The sequence below is a fragment of the Dendrobates tinctorius genome, unplaced genomic scaffold (genome assembly GCF_039654945.1).
Source record: "Dendrobates tinctorius isolate UK_male_01 unplaced genomic scaffold, ASM3965494v1 ptg000008l, whole genome shotgun sequence".
Taxonomy (NCBI): Eukaryota; Metazoa; Chordata; class Amphibia; order Anura; family Dendrobatidae; genus Dendrobates; species Dendrobates tinctorius.
The window spans coordinates 74,993,181-75,011,575 of NW_027361676.1; the positions used below are offsets into that span (position 1 = coordinate 74,993,181).

Here is an 18,395-nt window from a genome sequence, read left to right on the forward strand (position 1 = left end):
TAGATTATACTGATTTTTTTCCCACAAATCTTGCCTATCCCTGCTCTGTAAGGTGATACGGACAGATTGAATAGCACGTTCAATGTTAACGTTGTACCTTCTTTGTGCTATATCATTTAGTTTTTTACTTGAAAGTCCTCATTGGTTTTTGCCTTTTAGAGGGAAACTGTCATCAGATCTTTTCTGAATCTGAGAGACACATAATGTAGATGCAGTGATGCTGTTTTCAGTGATTTGTCACTTACTAGTATGCTTAGTGTAGTTTTTTTTAAATCACTGTTTTATTAGCTGAGATTACCAGTAGAGAACCACTTGGTCTGCTGACTGGTAGTCCAACAAAACCCTGAGCAAGGTTATAAAGAGCTCAGCATTAAGAGAACTGGTTGATGTGCTGCAGATAAAATAATTTTTAGTTGAAACTCCAGCAAGAAGCCCAGTAAGTGACACATCGCTGGAATTGGGGTCTTTGCCTCTAAATCATTCTGCTCTCAGATGGAATAGCAAAAACCTTGTGCTACCTTCCTTTAATGGCTAACTGGAGTATGCTTGTGGTCGGGATCAAGGGAAAAAAGGGGAAATACATTTATTTAGTAATTTTAATATTTACAGTTAGTCTGCTGGTTCAGTTGAAGATGCTGACAGGAGGGGGCACATCTTCTCAGCCCTAGAGAAGTTGCTTTTTGTTTTTTCTTCTGTTCTACAAGCCTCCTTCCTTCATGCTGGTGATTGTTATACAAAGGTTGCTCATGTGGGCCTTCAGGCCCCTTTTTATTCATGGTCCAGACCCAAGTGCATCCGTTGAAACTGCTATTGAAATGCCACTACCTATTACCTCTTCTTAAACATTGGCATTAAGGCTATGTGCCCACGTTGCGTGTTAAAACGCACACTGAAAACCGGACTCCTTCCCAGAAATCGTGTGTTTTTTCCTCGCGATTTCACCCCGATTTTACAGTGATTCTGTTCGCGATTTTGCTGCGATTTTCTCAAGCACTTTCCAAGCGATTTGAAGCATCGCTTGGAAAGTGATTGACAGATTGGTCACACTCGTGAAACATGTGTTTGACAAGTGTGAGCAGCTTTTTACTATTGAGGCTGCCTATGCGGCCTCAATAGTAAAAGATAAAATGTTAAAAATGATAAAAAATTAGGGTATATTTACCTCCCGACGCTGCCATCCCGGGCCTCAGCGTTCCCAGTAATGCCTTGCGAGACCTGTGATGACGTAGTCTCGCGTTGCTATAGCGATCTCGCGAGACCGCTAGAGTCACGCGAGACTACGTCATCACAGGACCTTGCCGCAAGGCATTACTGGGAACGCTGAGGCAGCGTGGGACGTCGGAAGGTAAATATACCCCGATTTTTTATTTTTTATTCTTTTTTTTACAGTCTCCTCTCCGCCACACCGTGGGTACCAACCGCACATGAGACGCTTAACTTCCCGCATGGTGGGCATAGCCACACGCGGGAAGTAAGCGATTCTCATGTATTCCTATGGGTGCGGAATCGCGGCAATTCTTTGCGATTCTGCACAAAAGAATGACCATGCTGCGATTTTTTCCGCGATGCGATTCCGCCGCGGAAAAAATCGCAGCATTAGCAAAGCATGTGCGGAATGCCATAGGAATGCATGGGGTGCATTCTGTACACGATTTTTAAACGTTTTCGCAGCGTTTTCGCGCCGAAAATCACAGCAAAAACGCTTAAAAATCGCATCGTGGGCACATAGCCTAAAGCAGAATATTACAGCACAGAGGGAGTACTAGTTAACATGCATTCAGAAATCATTATTAAGATTATCAATGTTCACCCTCTTGACCAGAATTTTAAAAGTGATCACTCTAATAAACATTTTTGTAAGATATTACTAATAAATGCATGTTTCTGTGTATTGCAAGGAACAACTTCAGATGTGCTTCAGAAGGCCGAGGTACCTCCGCAGTCAAGCACCGAATGTCAGAAAAGTTATTTAACCCAAACTATTAGCCATAAGGTCCTATGTGCTGGTTATAAGCATGGTCAGATTGATTCATGCAAGGTAAGTGGTCATTAGAAGATTGAAGATTGAGCTATACTTTATGGGCAATGTCTTCACCTGTTGTGTATTAAGTGTAGACAAATGCCAAAGAATTCCCCTCTAAACTGGCCTATTTTCATCTTGTATGGAAAATCATATATGGTGGATTGTAATATTCACAATATATTAGATTTGGAGAGATATTGCTTGCATGGTATTAAGCCGCCAGGGGTGAACCTAGCCTCTCTGCTGCCTGAGGTGAACAGCAAAATGACGCCCCCCCTCACACAAAGTAAATTTATATATCTATCCTGTAAAACTGAGTACAATAGTGGACATTTTGATTTAGATAAATAGAAAAAAAAGTGTCCAAACACAAGGATGTCAGCGCCATCACATGCACATGCAAGAACAACACAGATGTATCCAGAACAAGGGTCATTAATGGCAATGGTAGGCCAGGCACAGGGCTGGACTGGGACAAAAATGCAGCACTGCCACACAAATCCCACCAGCACACAAACTATAACACTCATCAGCCCCGATCAGTGAATTTTTGCTATACTTTGTCGTCCCCTCATCACTCTCTTAAAGGAGTTATGTGAAGAGCCACATGTGAATGGCGTCACAGTGCATATGATTGACCACAGCTCCATTTACATGGTGCTCTTCAAAGCTACATTTCCCAGGATCATGGGGGTCCCAGCGGTCAGATCCACAACAAACAGAAAGTCATCCCCTATCCCCACATAATTCTACATACAGTATATTTGGCCCCATACAATGCTCCATACAGTATAATGAGCCCCATATATTACTTAATACAGTATATTGGGCCCCATATATTACTTCATACAGCATAATGGGCCCCATATATTACTTCATACAGCATAATGGGCCCCATATATTACTTCATACAGCATAATGGACCCCATATAATTCTTCTCCACATACCCTGCTGCTCTGGTCTCCACAATGTATTCTGATCCTCTGCACTGCTTGGCAAAAGGGACATCATTAACTTTATGTATATAATTGTCCACTTGGACTGATAGTAATAGTGATTTGTTTGTACCCTGTTGTCTGGGGCTGGCCCACTTTATGGGGGTGCTTAGGGCATATGATTATACACCAGTAAAAAGTATGAGAGGCTCAATGTGACCAGTGCCACCTAGTCTCCTACCTCTCTTATTCTACTGGTACTGTGGGCACACTGACTGGTACTGAGGAATAGAAAGAAAGAACAGAGAGAAAAAAGAAAACAAAGAGAGAAAGAAAGAAAGACCAGAGAGAGAGAAAGAAAGAGGGGAAAGAAAGAACAGAGAGAGAGAAAGAAAGAGGGGACAGAAAAAAACAGAGAGAAAAAACGAAAGAGGGGAAAGAGAGAAAGAACAGAGAGGGAGATAGAAAGAAAGAGGGGAATGAAAGAACAGAGAGAGAAAGAAAAAACAGAGAGAGAGAAAGAAAGGGGAAAGAAAGAAACAGAGAGAAAGAAAGAACAGAGAGAGAAAGAAAGAGAGGACAGAGAAAAAAAGAAAGAGGGGAAAAAAGAACAGAGAGCGAGAGAGAAAGAGAGAGGGGAAAGACAGAACAGAGAGAAAAAGAGAAAGAAAGAACAGAGAGAGAGAGCGAAAGAACAGAGAGAGAAATAAAGAAAGAATAGAAAGAAAGAGAACAGAGAAAGAACAGAGAGAAAAAAGGAAGAACAGAGAGAGAGAGAAAGAAATATTAGAGAGAGAAATAGGGGAAAGAAAAAGAAAGAAAAAGAACAGAGCAAAAGAAAGAACAGAGAGAGAAAGAAAGGGGAAAGAAAGAACAGAGAGAAAGAAAGAAGGAAAAAAAACAGAGAGAAAGAAAGAGAAAGAAGGAACAGAAAGAGAGAGAAAGAACAGAGAAAGAAAGAAGGGAAAGAAAGAACAGAGAGAAAGAAAAGCAACAGAGAGAGAAAGAAAGAGTGGACAGAAAAAAAGAACAGAGAGAGAGAAAAAAGAAAGAGGAGAAAGAAAGAACAGAGAGGGAGAGAGAAAGAAAGAAAGAGGGGAAAGAAATAAAAACAGAGAGAGAAAAAAAGAAAGAACAGAGAGAGAAAGAGCAGAGAGAGAGAAAGAAAGATGGGAAAGAAAGAAAGATAGGAAAGAAAGAAAGAGAACAGAGAGAAAACGAACAGAGAGAGAAAGAGATGAAAGAAAGAAAGAACAGAGAGAAAGAAAGAAAGAAAGAAAGAAAGAGGGGAAAAAAAGAGAACAGAGAGTGAGAAAGAAACAGAGAGAGAAAGGTAGAACAGAGAGAGAAAGAACAGAGAGAGAAAGAAAAACCATAGAGAGAGAAAGAAAGATTAGAGTGAGAAAGAAATAGGGGAGAGAAAGAAAAAGAACAAATCAAAAACAGAGAGAGCGAAAGAGGGGAATGAAAGAACAGAGAGAGAAAGAAAGAAGAATAAAAAGAACAGAAAGAAAGAAAAAAGAAAGAAATACAACAGAGAGAGAAAGAATGAGTGGACAGAAAAAAAGAACAGACAGAGAGAAAAAAAGAAAGAGGAGAAAGAAAGAACAGAGAGGGAGAGAGAAAGAGGGGAAAGAAATAAAAACAGAGAGAGAAAGAAAGAAGGGAAAGAAAGAACAGAGAGAGAAAGAAAGAAAGAAAGAAAGAAAGAGGGGAAAGAAAGAACAGAGAGAGAAAGAAAGATGGGAAAGAAAGAAAGAACAGAGAGAAAAAGAACAGAGAGAGAAAGAGAGGAAAGAAAGAAAGAACAGAGAGAAAAACAGGGGAAAGAAAGTGAACAGAGAGAGAGAAAGAAAGAACAGAGAGAGAAAGAAGAAACAGAGAGAGAAAAAGAAAGATTAGAGAGATAAAGAAATAGGGGAGAGAAAGAACAAGAACAGAGAGAGAAAAAAGAGGGGAAAGAAAGAACAGAGAGAGAAAAAAAGAAAGATAAAAAGAACAGAAAGAAAGAAAGAAAAAAGAAAGAAAAACAACAGAGAGAGAAAGAAAGAGCGGACAGAAAAAAAGAACAGACAGAGAGAAAAAAGAAATAGGAGAAAGAAAGAGGGAAAAGAAATAAAAGCAGAGAGAGAAAGAAAGAAAGAAAGAAAGAAGGGAAAGAAAGAACAGAAAGAGAAAGAAAGAAAGAGGGGAAAGAAAGAACAGAGAGAAAGAAAGATGGGAAAGAACGAAAGATGGGAAAGAAAAAGAAAAGAGAGAGAGAAAGAGAGGAAAGAAAGAAAGATCAGAGAGAAAGAAAGAGAGGGGAAAGAAAGAGAACAGAGAGAGAGAAAGAACAGAGAGAGAGAAAGGCAGAACAGAGAGAGAAAGAAAGATTAGAGAAAGCAAGAAATAGGGGAGAGAAAGAAAAGGAACAGAGCAAAAGAAAGAACAGAGAGAGAGAAAGAACAGAGAAAGAAAGTAGGGAAAGAAAGAATAGAGAGAAAGAAAAAAGAAAGAAAAACAACAGAGAGAGAAAGAAAGAGTGGACAGAAAAAAAAGAACATAGAGAGAGAAAAAAAGAAAGAGGAGGAAGAAAGAACAGAGAGGGAGAGAGAAAGAAAGAGGGGAAAGAAATAAAAACAGAGAGCGAAAGAAAGAAAAAAAGAGGGAAAGAAAGAACAGAGAGAGAAAGAAAGATGGGAAAGAAAGAAAGAACAGAGAGAGGAAGAACAGAGAGAAAAAGAACAGAGAGAGAGAAAGTGGAAAGAAAGAAAGATGGGAAAGAAAAAGAAAAGAGAGAGAGAAAGAGAGGAAAGAAAGAAAGAACAGAGAGAAAGAGAGGGGAAAGAAAGAGAACAGAGAGAGACAAAGGAAGAACAGAGAGAGAAAGAAAGTGAACAGAGAGAGAGAAAGAACAGAGAGAGAAATAAAAAACAGAGCGAGAGAAAGAAAGATTTGAGAGAGAAAGAAAGAGGGGGAGAAAGAAAGAACAGAGTGAAAGAAAAAACAGGCTTCCCTCTGGTGATTACTGAAGATAGTGGAGCTGGTCAGATTGAGAGTTCTCTTTCTGGGCTCCCTCTGGTGGCTACTGGAGGTAGTGGAGCTGATCTGATTGACAGGCTTGCCACCTGATAATGAGGAAGACGATTGGAGATCTGGGGTTTCTGATTGGGATTTAAGACAGCTGACTCCCTCTATACCTGCTGGTGATTTTCTTCCTGTGCCTCCTGAGGTCTGATGTCTCCTACTCTTTCCCTACATGTTCAGCTATGTGGTTCATTTGCTTTTCTGTTTGCATTTGATCTGATTTTGGGTTTATCTCTGCTTTGTGCGGGTCAGCTAGCTCTGGCTGGGGCTGTGCTGAATCACCGCCCATATGTTATTGCATGTGCCAGTTTGTTTTGTCCCCTTTTATATTGGTCTTTTTGTCTTGCTTTCACAATATACCAGAGTGCTGATATAGTGGGTGAGGTCATGCGACTTCAGTGTTTTTGTGCATCAGACGTGTTGGACTTTTTGCAGGGTTTTTTGCGTGATTGCAGACAGTGTCTTTCCTTTCCTGTCCTCTCTAGTCAGTGTGGGCCCCATCATTTGCTCAGTCTATTTTTCTGCCTGCGTTTGCGTTTTCATCTTGTCTCACCGACAATAAATGTTTGCAGGCTGTCTATTCCTTTGGGGGCAGTTTAGATTTCCCCTTTCTTGCTTTAGGCTTAGTTAGCTCTCCGGCCGAGGCGTCTAGGATCATTGTAGGTACGCTCCACGGCTACTGCTAGTTGTGTGGACAGGATCAGGGGTCTGCATCTGCTTAGTTACCTCCAGTAACCACCAGAGGGAGCCCAGAAAGAGAACTCACAACCCCTCTGTCAATTTAACCAGCTCCACTACCTTCAGTATTAGCCAAAGGTAGGACAGAAAGTGAATTCACAACAGGCTCTGCTCCGTACACCTCGTACACTTGAGGCTCCGCTCCATACACCTCGTACACATGCGGCTCCGCTCCATACACTTCGTACACACACACTGCTCCTCTCCGTACACATCTCTGTTCCATACGCATCTCTGCTCCCTACACCTCGTACATGCGTGGCCCCGCTCCGTACACCTCAAACATGCGCAGTTCTGCTCCGTACACCTCGTACACACACGGCTCTGCTCCATACACCTTGTACACACATGGCTCTGCTCTGTACACCTCGCACATGCTCAGCTATGCTACATCCACCCTGTAAACCCCCCTGGCCCCACACAAACTTCCTTCATCCAGCACGATGACAACCAGCACAGCAGAATCTTGCATACAGCGAGGGCTGTGTGCATAGGACCTGTGATAAGGTCACAGGAGGGGAGGAGTCAGGGGTCACATGATCAAGGGGCCCTGACTCCTTCCCTCCTGTGACCTCATCAATTACAAGCCTCTGCACGCTACCCGCAGCACCAGTATGCAGAGGCTAAATTGTTGGTGCTGCTGGTAGCATAGCGCATAATGCCGCCCCCTGTGCACAGCAGCTGCCTGCCACCTGAGGTAGCGGGCTCATTTTAGGTGCGCACCTGTAAGCTGCTATTAATAGGGGAAATCATAGTTAAAGGCTTCTACTGCAGTTGGGCGATGAAAGGGCAATTGTCTATCCTTCAGTCTTGTTTGTCAGTATTTAAGGGGGCTCATGCTTGAGTGAACTTCTTCTTTTAACACTTGGAAATACAACCTACTGTACTTAGCTCTCTTACACTTAGGGTATGTGCCCACGATTAGTAAACGCTGCGGGTTGGATGCTGCGTACTTGTGCAGCTTACAACTCACAGCGTCCAGATGTTACAGTACAGTGGATGGGATTTCAAGAAATGTCCAATATGCGTCCAGAGATGCCCACGGATCACCCACAGAGACAGACGTGCGATGCGTCTTCCCAGACCGCAGCATCTCAATTTATCTTGCGGAGACGTGAGCCTCCGCAAGATAAATTTCACATGAACAATGTATAGTACGTGGTGAATCCACACGAAGCAGTAAACACATGCGGATTCACCTGCGTTCAATTCTTGATCATGGGCACATAGCCTTAAAGTTAATATGTTGGCAGGATTTCACCCCTTCTCCAAAACTATTTATATGTGTATGGAACTGTCAAAAAATGTCCAGCGATACCGTTACATTGCTAGTCTGTTCCTCTTGCACTGAGAAATCAGCATTTGAATTGATATTAAAATGGGTCTGTAGATCTTAAATCTCTGTCACTATGGCTCTATTCCCTGCCTCCTTCAACCCCTTCATGACTCAGCCTATTTTTACCCTAATGACCTGGCCATTTTTTGCAATTCTGACCAGTGTTCCTTTATGAGGTAATAACTCTGGAACACTTCAACATATCCTAGTGATTCTGAGAATGTTTTTTCATGACATATTGGGCTTCATGGTAGTGGTAAATTTAGGTCGATAATTTTTGCGTTTATTTGTGAAAAAAATGGAAATTTGGCAAAAATTTTGAAAATTTCTCAATCTTCACATTTTGAATTTTTATTCCGTTAAACCAGAGAGTTATTTGACACAGTGGTTACTAAATAACATTTCCCACATGTCTACTTTACATCAGCACAATTTTGGAAGCAAAATTTTTTTTGTTAGGAAGTTGTAAGGGTTAAAAGTTGACCAGCGATTTCTTATTTTTATAGCAAAATTTACAAAACCATTTTTTTTAGGGATCACCTCCCATTTGAAGTCACTTTGAGGGGTCTATATGGCAGAAAATACCAAAAAGTGACACCATTCTAAAAACTGCACCCCTCAAGCTACTCAGAACTACTTTCAAGAAGATTATTAACCCTTCAGGTGCTTCACAGGAACTAAAGCAACGGGGAAGGAAAAAATGGACATTTTAAATTTTCCAGCAAAATTTTTTTTTAGCATTAGTTTTTTCATTTTCACATGGGTAACATGATAAAATGGATCCTAAAACTTGTTGGGCAATTTCTCCTGAGTACACTGATACCTCATATGTGGTTATAAACCACTGTTTGGGGGCATGGCAGGGCTCAGAAGGGAAGGAGCGCCATTTGACTTTTTGAATGGAAAATATGCTGGAATATTTAGCGGTTGCCATGTCGCGTTTGGAGAGTCCCTATGTGCCTAAACATTGGAACTTCCCCACAAGTGACCCCATTTTGGAAATTAAACCCCCCAAGGAACTTATCTAGATGCATAGTGAGCAATTTGAACCCCCGGGTGCTTCACAAATTGATCCGTAAAAAAAAGGACTTTTTTTCACAAAAATTTTCTTTTAGCCTCAGTTTTTTCATTTTCACATGGGCAACAGGATAAAATAGATCTTAAAATTTCTTGAGCAATTTCTCCTGAGTACACTGATACCTCATATGTGGTCATAAACCACTGTTTGGGCGCATGGCAGGGCCCGGAAGGGAAGGAGCATCATTTGACTTTTTGAATGGAAAATTAACTCCAATCGTTAGCAGACACAATGTCGCGTTTGGAGAGCCCCTATGTACCTAAACATTGGAGCTCCCCCATTATGGAAACTACACCCCCCAAGGAACTTATCTAGATGTGTGGTGGGCACTTTGAACCCCCAGGTGCTTCACAGAAGTATATAAAGCAGAGCAGTGAAAATAAAAAATAATTTTTTTCCTCAACAAATGATTTTTTAGTCCGCAATTTTTTATTTTCACAAGGGTAACAGGATAAATTGGACTCCAAAAGTTGTTGTACAGTTTGTCCTAAGTACGCTGGTACCCCATATGTGGGGGGGGACACTGTTCGGGCACACGTCGGGGCTCGGAAGGGAAGTAGTGACATTTTGAAATACCGACTTGATGGAATGGTCTGCCGGCGTCATGTTACATTTGCAGAGCCTCTGATGTGCCTAAACAGTAGTAACTCCCCACAAGTGACCCCATTTTGGAAACTAGACCACCCAAGGAACTTATCTAGATGTGTGGTGAGCATTTTGAACCCCCAAGTGCTTCACAGAAGTTTATAACGCAGAGCCATGAAAATAAAAAATCTTTATTTTTTCCACAAAAATAATTTTTTTAGCCCCCAATTTTTTATTTTCCCAAGGGTAACAGGAGAAATTGGACCCCAAAGTTGTTCTGCAATTTTTTTTTGAGTATGCTGATACCCCACATGTGGGGGTAGACCACTGTTTTGGCACACGGCAGGGCACAGAATGAAGGGAGCGCTGTTTGACTTTTTGAACGCAAAATAGGCTGGAATAAATCGTGGTGCCATGTCGCGTTCGGAGACCCCGTGATGTGCCTAAACAGTCGAAACCCCTCAGTTCTAACTCCAACTCTGACCCCAACACACCCCTAACCCAAACCCAACCCTAATCATAACCCTAACCACAACCCTAACCCCAACACACCCCTAACCCTAATCCCAGCTCTAACCCTAACCACAAACCCAACCTTAATCCCAACCCCAACCCACCCCTAACCCTAATCTTAACCCTAATTCCACCCCTAACCCAAATTCCAACCCTAACCCTAATTCCAACCCTAACCCTGTTTCTAACCCTAAACCTATTTCTAACCATAACCCTATTTCTAACCCTAACCCTAATTCTAACCCTAATTCCAACCCTAACCCTAATTCTAACCCTAATGGAAAACTATTTTTTTTTATTTTATTATTTGTGCCTACCTATGGGGGTGATAAACAGGGGGTGTATTTACTTTATCTTTCATTTTGATCACTGTGAGAGTTTATCACCGTGATCAAAATGAAAAATTGAATGGGCAGCCGGCAAATTCATGGGCGCCTCCATCTTGGAAAATGGCAGGCGCACTGCGCATGTGCCCGCCATTTTCCAAGATGGTAGCGCCCATGATCCAGGACGGCGGGACCCCGGGAGCCACAGCAGGACATCGGAGGTACCGGGGGGGTGAGGGGGGGATCGTAAGGTGGGGGGAGCAGATGATGACGGCATGGGGGGGCGACGGGAGTCAGTGTCCAGCCATGTCTGATACTATTGCAGCATCGGCCATGGCTGGATTGTAATATTTCATCAAATTTTATTGGTGAAATATTACAAATCGCTCTGATTGGCTGTTTCACTTTTAACAGCCAATCAGAGTGATTGTAGGCACGTGGGGGCTAAGCCTGGGGTTAACTCTCAAGTGTCCTCTGTGTGCAGGTCAGGTGACCTTTCAGTGACCCCGGTCACCTGACCCGCAGGGGGCAATCAATTCATTATGCCACATAGGCGTCATGGGTCATATTGGCACGACTTTTCATGACGCCTACGTGGCGTCAAAGGTCGGGAAGGGTTAATACAGGTTTTAAGTGTTTAACGCAGTGGATTCATGGAGTATGTAACCTTTTAATGATTTTATAAACAGAAGCATGAATGCCAGACAATATTGTATAGCATTATAATCTTTCTGAAGCAAGGTAATAACATATGCCTTATCCTGCTTATAAGAGCAAAGGAGATTACATGTTTCCCAATGACCACCAGTGATGATTGGCACCATATTGACTGCCTTACTGTATTCATTGTACAATACAAACAACAACTCATTGATGCAATTTTCTCATGTCACAAACAACACTTAAAGGGTTTTCAACTCTTTAATTGTGCATGTTTAATATACTCACCTATCAATCCTCTACCATTTGGGGTCACGTGCCTCGCCTTTGATTGGCCATAGAAGTCATGAATGGACAATAATGGAAGAGAAAGAAAGGAGACCCATGGAACACTTGGCTGGTGGTTAAATAGTAGTTGTGGTTTGAACTTTGCAATTTGGCTTTTATTATATGTCCTTACTGTTTTCCATTTTAAAGTGAACAGCTTATTGCAAACTTTACCAGCCAACCTGTGGTCTGAGTCTGTCTGGTTAGGCAAGAAGCAGGCGCTGCTTGGAGGTTCTATGGCTTAGACCCTGTACACAGCACTCTGACGCTCGCTAGATTGCTGGATTCCACTCCTGACAGCCTTAGAAATTGCTCATTTCAGACTAGTGGTCTGAGCTGTCTATCTTCAGGAGTGCACCACCCCCTACAAGCAGAAATACAGGAGGCAGAAGAGAGGTGTGCTTCTGAAGATTACTAATGAGAATACCTCTGTAAAATAAAATCCAAACTGATGTACTAATAAATGTTTCCTTTTTTATTCAAGGGTGATTCTGGTGGTCCCCTCAGTTGTTTAGTTGACAAAACTTGGTATTTATTTGGAATAACAAGCTGGGGTGAAGGCTGTGCTCGTCCGGACAAGCCAGGAGTTTACACTAAAGTCACAGAATTTATTGACTGGATCGTACAGCATACAAAAATGTAAGATGTTTAACCTTGAAAAATGTGGATTTTCTCCAAGTTTAATAAGCTATCTTGCTTTGCAGTCCACCCATTCCATTAGTAACCTTTTTCACTCTTCTCTGCATCTGCTCAACTTCAATTATGTTCTTCTTAAACACTGAACACCAAAATTATACAAAGTATTCTAAGTGTGGCCGCACTTACTTATTTGTCTGTTGTACCTTTATAGAGGCGAAACTTTGTTTTTGTCATTAGCATCTATGTCTTTTTTAATGTTTCTCATCATTTTTTTTTGTCATGGCAGCAGCTGTCTGACATTGATCACTAAAGCAGAGTTTGTCATCCAGCCATACAAACAAGTCTTTTTAAGCAACAGTTTTACCCAATGTTTTACAATTTAGTACATAAATATACATTTTATTTCCTTTGCCCAAGTGCATGAACTTACACTTATATGCTTTAAACTTCAATTGTCATTTCTCCGCCCAAGCCTCCAGGTTATATAAATCCTTCTTTAAAATTAAATTATCCTCCTCTGTGCTAATTACCCTTCAGAGTTTAGTATCATTTGTAAAAATTGTATTTGTACTCTGTATGTGCCCTACAAGGTCATTAATAAGTATGTCAAAAGGAAAAGGGCCCAATACTGAACCCTGTGGGTCATGTTCTTACACTAGGGGCCCATCACGAATCAATTGTTATTAGCTGTGGCTATTGCCAAAAGTATACAGTGAGTGGAGGTGAACAACTCAGCTCTGGACACTGTGTAGTGGCCAATTTCAGATGCTGCAGCTCAGCTTGTGTTCATGTGAACTGGATCTCAACTGCAAAACCTGTGAATGGCTGAATGTCTGCATTCACTAGTTACTTCTGACCGTTACTGGTGCTAGAAAACAGCTGAACAGTGGGTCTGCCGAGTGTCAGACACTCACCAATCAGATATGGGACTCAATGGTCCTATACGTTTTACTTGAAAAGTAACCAGATTTCTGAGGAACCAGCTGACCATCTGATTTCTATGGGGACCTCCTGACTTAACCTAGTATATTATCAGGCGAGAAAAGGCTCAGACATTTAAAATTTCAATGCATGATCCATTTTTTAGAGTAAGAATGTACTGCTTTCTCCTCTCTGCAAATAGAAAACACAGGAATGCTGAACAGAGCTGTGGTTCCTATGCATGGGAGAGATAAATAGCCTTCTTCTGAAACATTCAGCCAACATCTCAAGTGTATGGCGTACCTAAAGAACTCCTCCCATGAAATGCTTTTTTAACTAAATCTTTGTATATGTGTATGTGACAAACACAAAAAATAAGCTGGAGTTTGAGGTGTTATACATGCAACACATAAAAGCATGTTCAGATTGGCCATTAAACAGACAAAATCTAAAAGAAACAAAATGAGCATATACCCTGTTGTAAATAAATAAGTAAAAATCAAAAATGCATTTACATGACATAGTATCAGGATCCTGTCAGGGCCGGAAAACTGCCATGGCTGAGCAGGGTGACTCACCCATACTGCGGGAGGGCCTGGGGTCAGATGCTGTGGGGAAAGCTGAGGTAGATAGGTTATGGGTTGCTGAAGTTAGTAGGAAGCACAAGGACCACAGGAGGCAGGGCTTAGCGTCCTGCTGCTGGAGATGAGTGTAGGATTCTTACTACAGGAATCCTGTAGTAGAGGAGAGGGGAACTCAGGTCAGACAAACAAGGGTCATACACGGAGAGGGCGGCACGGTACAGGAGAGTCGAGCAGAGAATAGTCAGAACGTAGGCAATGAGTCATAAACGGAGATAGCAGCACAGTACCGGAGGGGCGAGCAGAGGATAGTCAGAACGTAGGCAATGAGTCATACACAGAGATAGCAGCGCAGTACAGGAGAGACAGGCAGAATTTGTAACAGGGACAGAACCAGATAAAAACCAAACAAGCATAAAGTAGCACAGGCACATAACACAGGCTCAGACACACCAGGGTCACACACACTTGGCCGAGGGTCAGAGTATAAACGACAAGGGATTTACTTTTTGGCAGTGATATGGACAGTCACTCTACTAGTTGAGGCACCCAGCTATTGCGGGGCCTTCTCTTTTTTTTATGGACAAATATATTTAAACCCCCTTATATCTATTTGTACAACTCCCCTGATGAATCCCCGTTATTGGGGAGGAAACGCGTAGGGAGCAAATACCCCTTCTGATGATTGGGGGTGACTCTATAGGGTCCATTTGGAGCCTGTCCTTGTAAGGGCAGGAGTAATGCCTGGGCACGACAGGGAGGATAGGGAAAACTACACACCTGTAACCCTTTAACCTCCTTTTCCACACGCTGTCTTGTGCTGCTATATGGACCCGAATACCCGGCAGGGGACCTCTGAAAAATACGCAGGGGCGTCTATGTCCTTGAGCAATGGTGAGACCGAACCATTTTTTAAATGAGCACTGATACGCATGAGCACTATTATGTCTGTTTATGTGTTGTTTATGTGATGTCTCAGGTTTTAATGAATTATTAAAGGTTATGTTTTACTGACATTTAACCCTTGAGGGTGGTACATGTGGTGTTAAGTATTCTTTGCCACAGATGATCTTGTCTCAGTAATAGTGTAAAAAAATGAATCACTGTTTACAAAACTTTTTGTGGTTTTTCTAATGTGGGTGATCAGATTGTTTCCATTAACAGATTTCTTTTCTTGTTCTAACTATTGTACATAACCTACCATATATATTTATTATTGTTGATGTTGCAGTATGCACTTAACCTATAGTTCAGAAAAGTAATGAAAGTTTTAATAAAAAATTAATAACAACAATGTTATAAATTAAATTTATGGATCAATGACATTGCCTGTAAATTATTGTCATAACTGTAATGCAATTTGTTTTTCAGAGCCATTTGAAGAAAAGTCTTAGAGAAGACATGAATGCTTCCCACCTTAACCCTTTACTAGTTCTATGTGTCGGAGCTACAGCAGTGACAAACTAGAAAGAAATTCGAGTTACATTTTTTTGCTTGTTTTTTTTTTCAATTGAAAATTTGTTTTTAAATAAATTAAAGATGTCATCCCGACATAAAATATTGATGACCGATACTTAGGATGTCATCAATATCAGATTGGTGACAGTCCAAAAACCACATCCACACCGATCAGATTTTATTAATTGTGGCAATAGCTGGATGTAAACGCTGAATGGAGCTGAACAGCATGGCTGCGATCAATGTGAAGCAGCTGCTGCAGAGAACTACAGAGCATCTCTTAAAGGGATTCTGTCAGCACAGAATAACTGTTTAAATCCAGTTACAGGCGCTCTGTGGACACTTCTTGGCACAGCCAAATATTTAAAGGGTGTCTGTTAGGACAGCATGACTGTTCCAATTAAGAACAGGTGCTTGGTGCATCAAGGCGGGGCAAAACATTCAAACACTCTTCCCGCGTGCTTGCTTTTCCTCAGTCTCTACCCCCTTCTTCTTTGATCGACAGCTCTGGCTTCACAGAAAACAAGCAGGTGGTAAGGTGTATTTCACTTATTTTAATTTCATATTCACACAATTGTTTTCCTCCTATATCTTCCTCCCACCTCTTCGAATGTCAGCTCTTGCTTTATAGAGCCAGAGAAGGGAAGAAATAGATGAAAAACAAGTAAATTGGAAGGTGTACTTAAATGTTTGGCTAGGCTAAGGGTTCAATGAGCTCCTATACTTGATTTGAACAGTCACTCTGTGCTGACAATCTTCCTTTGAGCTTGAGATGTTCTGCAGTGCCCAGCAGCGACCACTATACATTGAATGAAGCTATGCTATTCAATTCTGTTTAGTGATGAGCGAGTGTGCTCATTGCTCGAGTTTTTCGAGCATGCTCGGGTGTTCTCTGAGTACCTTGTGACAAACAGGCAATCCCTGCATGTATTCAGGCTATCTAGCAGCCATAAATCATGCAGCTGCAGGGATTCAGACATAATTTACGAGCATGCCCAAGATACTCGGAGAACACCCAAGCATGCTCAGAAAACTCGAGTAACGAGCACACTCGCTCATCACTAATTCCGTTCAGTGCTTACATCAGTTTACAGTCAGAACTAATAAGAGCAGAAAGGTGAGGAGGCATGTTGTTGAACCGCCAGCGATCTGATATTGTTGATAAATCCCTCCGACTGGTCTCCACCAGTATTATAAAAATATTGATAAATACTGCTGTTAGACAGCCGGAACATATGCAGTGATTGCCTAGCAAACAGGCAATCCCTACATGTGTTGCTGCTGTTGAACAGTTGTGAGACATGCAGACATGGCGAATCAAACCTAATATTGGAGCACACTGAAAATACTCTATTAGCACTAGAACATCCTCGGATAACACCTTATCTGAGCATGCACAGTCATCACTAAACTTCAAACATCACCAAACTTCACCCGCACTAGACACTAGCTTGTTTCACAAAGCGTCATGGTTCCTTTCTTGGTGCCATGTTTAATATATCTATTGTCAGCTGCTGGCAGTGATGAATTCTCATAAGGATGCTTTTACATTGACATCTGTGTCCCTGTCTGGGCAAAACGTCCGAAATCCCCCACCAAACAGGGTCCAGACGCATGTGCCGATGGGAGCCATAGATTGCAATGGTGACGGCAGATCAAGCGTGCGCTCTGCTGTGCAACAATTTCGGGAGTGTAGGCCTACAGGAGGAGGACACTCAGGCGTAGTAGAGAGCACCCTTAGTTTGCCAAGCTTTATCAGTTGCAGACCAAAGAATTAATTGTATCATTAACTGAAACAATTACAATGTCACAGCAGTAAACTGTTGAAAACACCATTGTCATGTCACAGTATCTTACCTGGCAGAAGCGTACTTGTGACAACATACTTGTGAGGGACATTATACATAACGTATGCTGAAACACTAAACCCAGACTCATACATCGGACTGCCAGGTAGATTACAGTGATTTATCAATCTACAGAATATGTGTACATTGCTCCAGAGCCCAGTGGGGGCAGTCTTTACATCACTCTATCAGACTCTTGACATTGTGCTTGGTGATGTAATGCTTGCATGCAGCTTCTGAGATATAAAAATTAGATATGAGCAAATTTCCTTGAGTGGAATAAAATTCCTCTCCAATGTACAAAACAATCCAATGCGGAATTTTGTAATTTCCCTTTGCTCGGATTCACTTAGTCTGGCTGGCTGCCATTTTGCTTAGCTGTAAACAGCCAATAAAAGTTTTTTTTTTTTTTAAAAGTATACTCAACTTACTGCTTCACTGTCTGGCCCCTTGGCTGCTCGCTGCCCACCATGCAGTTCCCAATGCTGCCTCTTTTTTCCCTGTCACCAAGCACATCTCCTGGCCTGAACAGGGTGGGACTTCCAGCTGCAAACAGGCCTCAAAGGTCACTGCGTGTCATGTCACTAGAACTTCCAGCCGTGATCAGGCCTCAGAGATCAATGTGTGTCGCCCGTCTTGACGTCCTGAGGACAACAATACTGTTTACAGTGTCACAATCAATGTGGTCCACAGCTGTATTGGTCAATATAGGTTTTGCCAGATATTCCTGCAGGCCAGTTGACCCCTTGTGACATCCTATTACAGTGCCTACGTCAAATTCTGGAAGCTCTTTAGGATTAGTAATTTTCACAAATGTTTGTAAAGGCAGATGGCATGGCTATGGGATGGATTTTATACATCTGTGGCAATGGCGATACAGTGTTTGTGGTTAGCACTATAGCCGTGTGGTCCTGGGTTCAAATCCCACCAAGGAAAACATCTGCAAATAGTTTAAATGTTCTCCTCGTGTTTGCGTGGGTTTCTCCTGGGTACTCTTCTTTCCGTCCATACGTCAAAGACATACTGATCTGGAATTTACAATGTTGGGGGCAGTGATCATGATGTCTGCAAAGTGTTGTGACATCTGATGGCTATAAATAAGTGAATAAAATATAAGAAATAGACTGAATAAAAAAGCAGAATTTTAAAGTGTGTGCCAAAACATTTCTGTTGCAGCCACAAATGTTCTATTTTGCTTAATATTCAAAAAACTACACCTCTGTAGCAACATATGAATTCAGCTTTACACATATAGAGCCCAATTCATCATTTGTGTTTTTCTTATGTCACATTTTTTTTCTTGTGGTTGTCACTGACATTTTCTGCCACAGTTTCTTCAAAATGCTGCATGTAGTTAA

The 18,395-nt window shown here is 41.7% G+C and overlaps 1 protein-coding gene across 1 annotated transcript in view; it reads left to right on the top strand.

Annotated features, from left to right (window-relative positions):
* Positions 1-17,025, top strand: part of LOC141092560 (plasma kallikrein-like) — a 147,959-nt gene extending 130,934 nt beyond the window's left edge. The window contains exons 14-16 of the mRNA XM_073578826.1: positions 1,899-2,038; positions 12,076-12,230; positions 15,104-17,025. Coding sequence (XP_073434927.1) covers positions 1,899-2,038; positions 12,076-12,230; positions 15,104-15,113 — 305 coding nt within the window. The 3' untranslated portion in view covers positions 15,114-17,025. The remainder of the gene's footprint in view (positions 1-1,898; positions 2,039-12,075; positions 12,231-15,103) is intronic.
* The last annotated feature ends 1,370 nt before the right edge of the window (positions 17,026-18,395 follow it).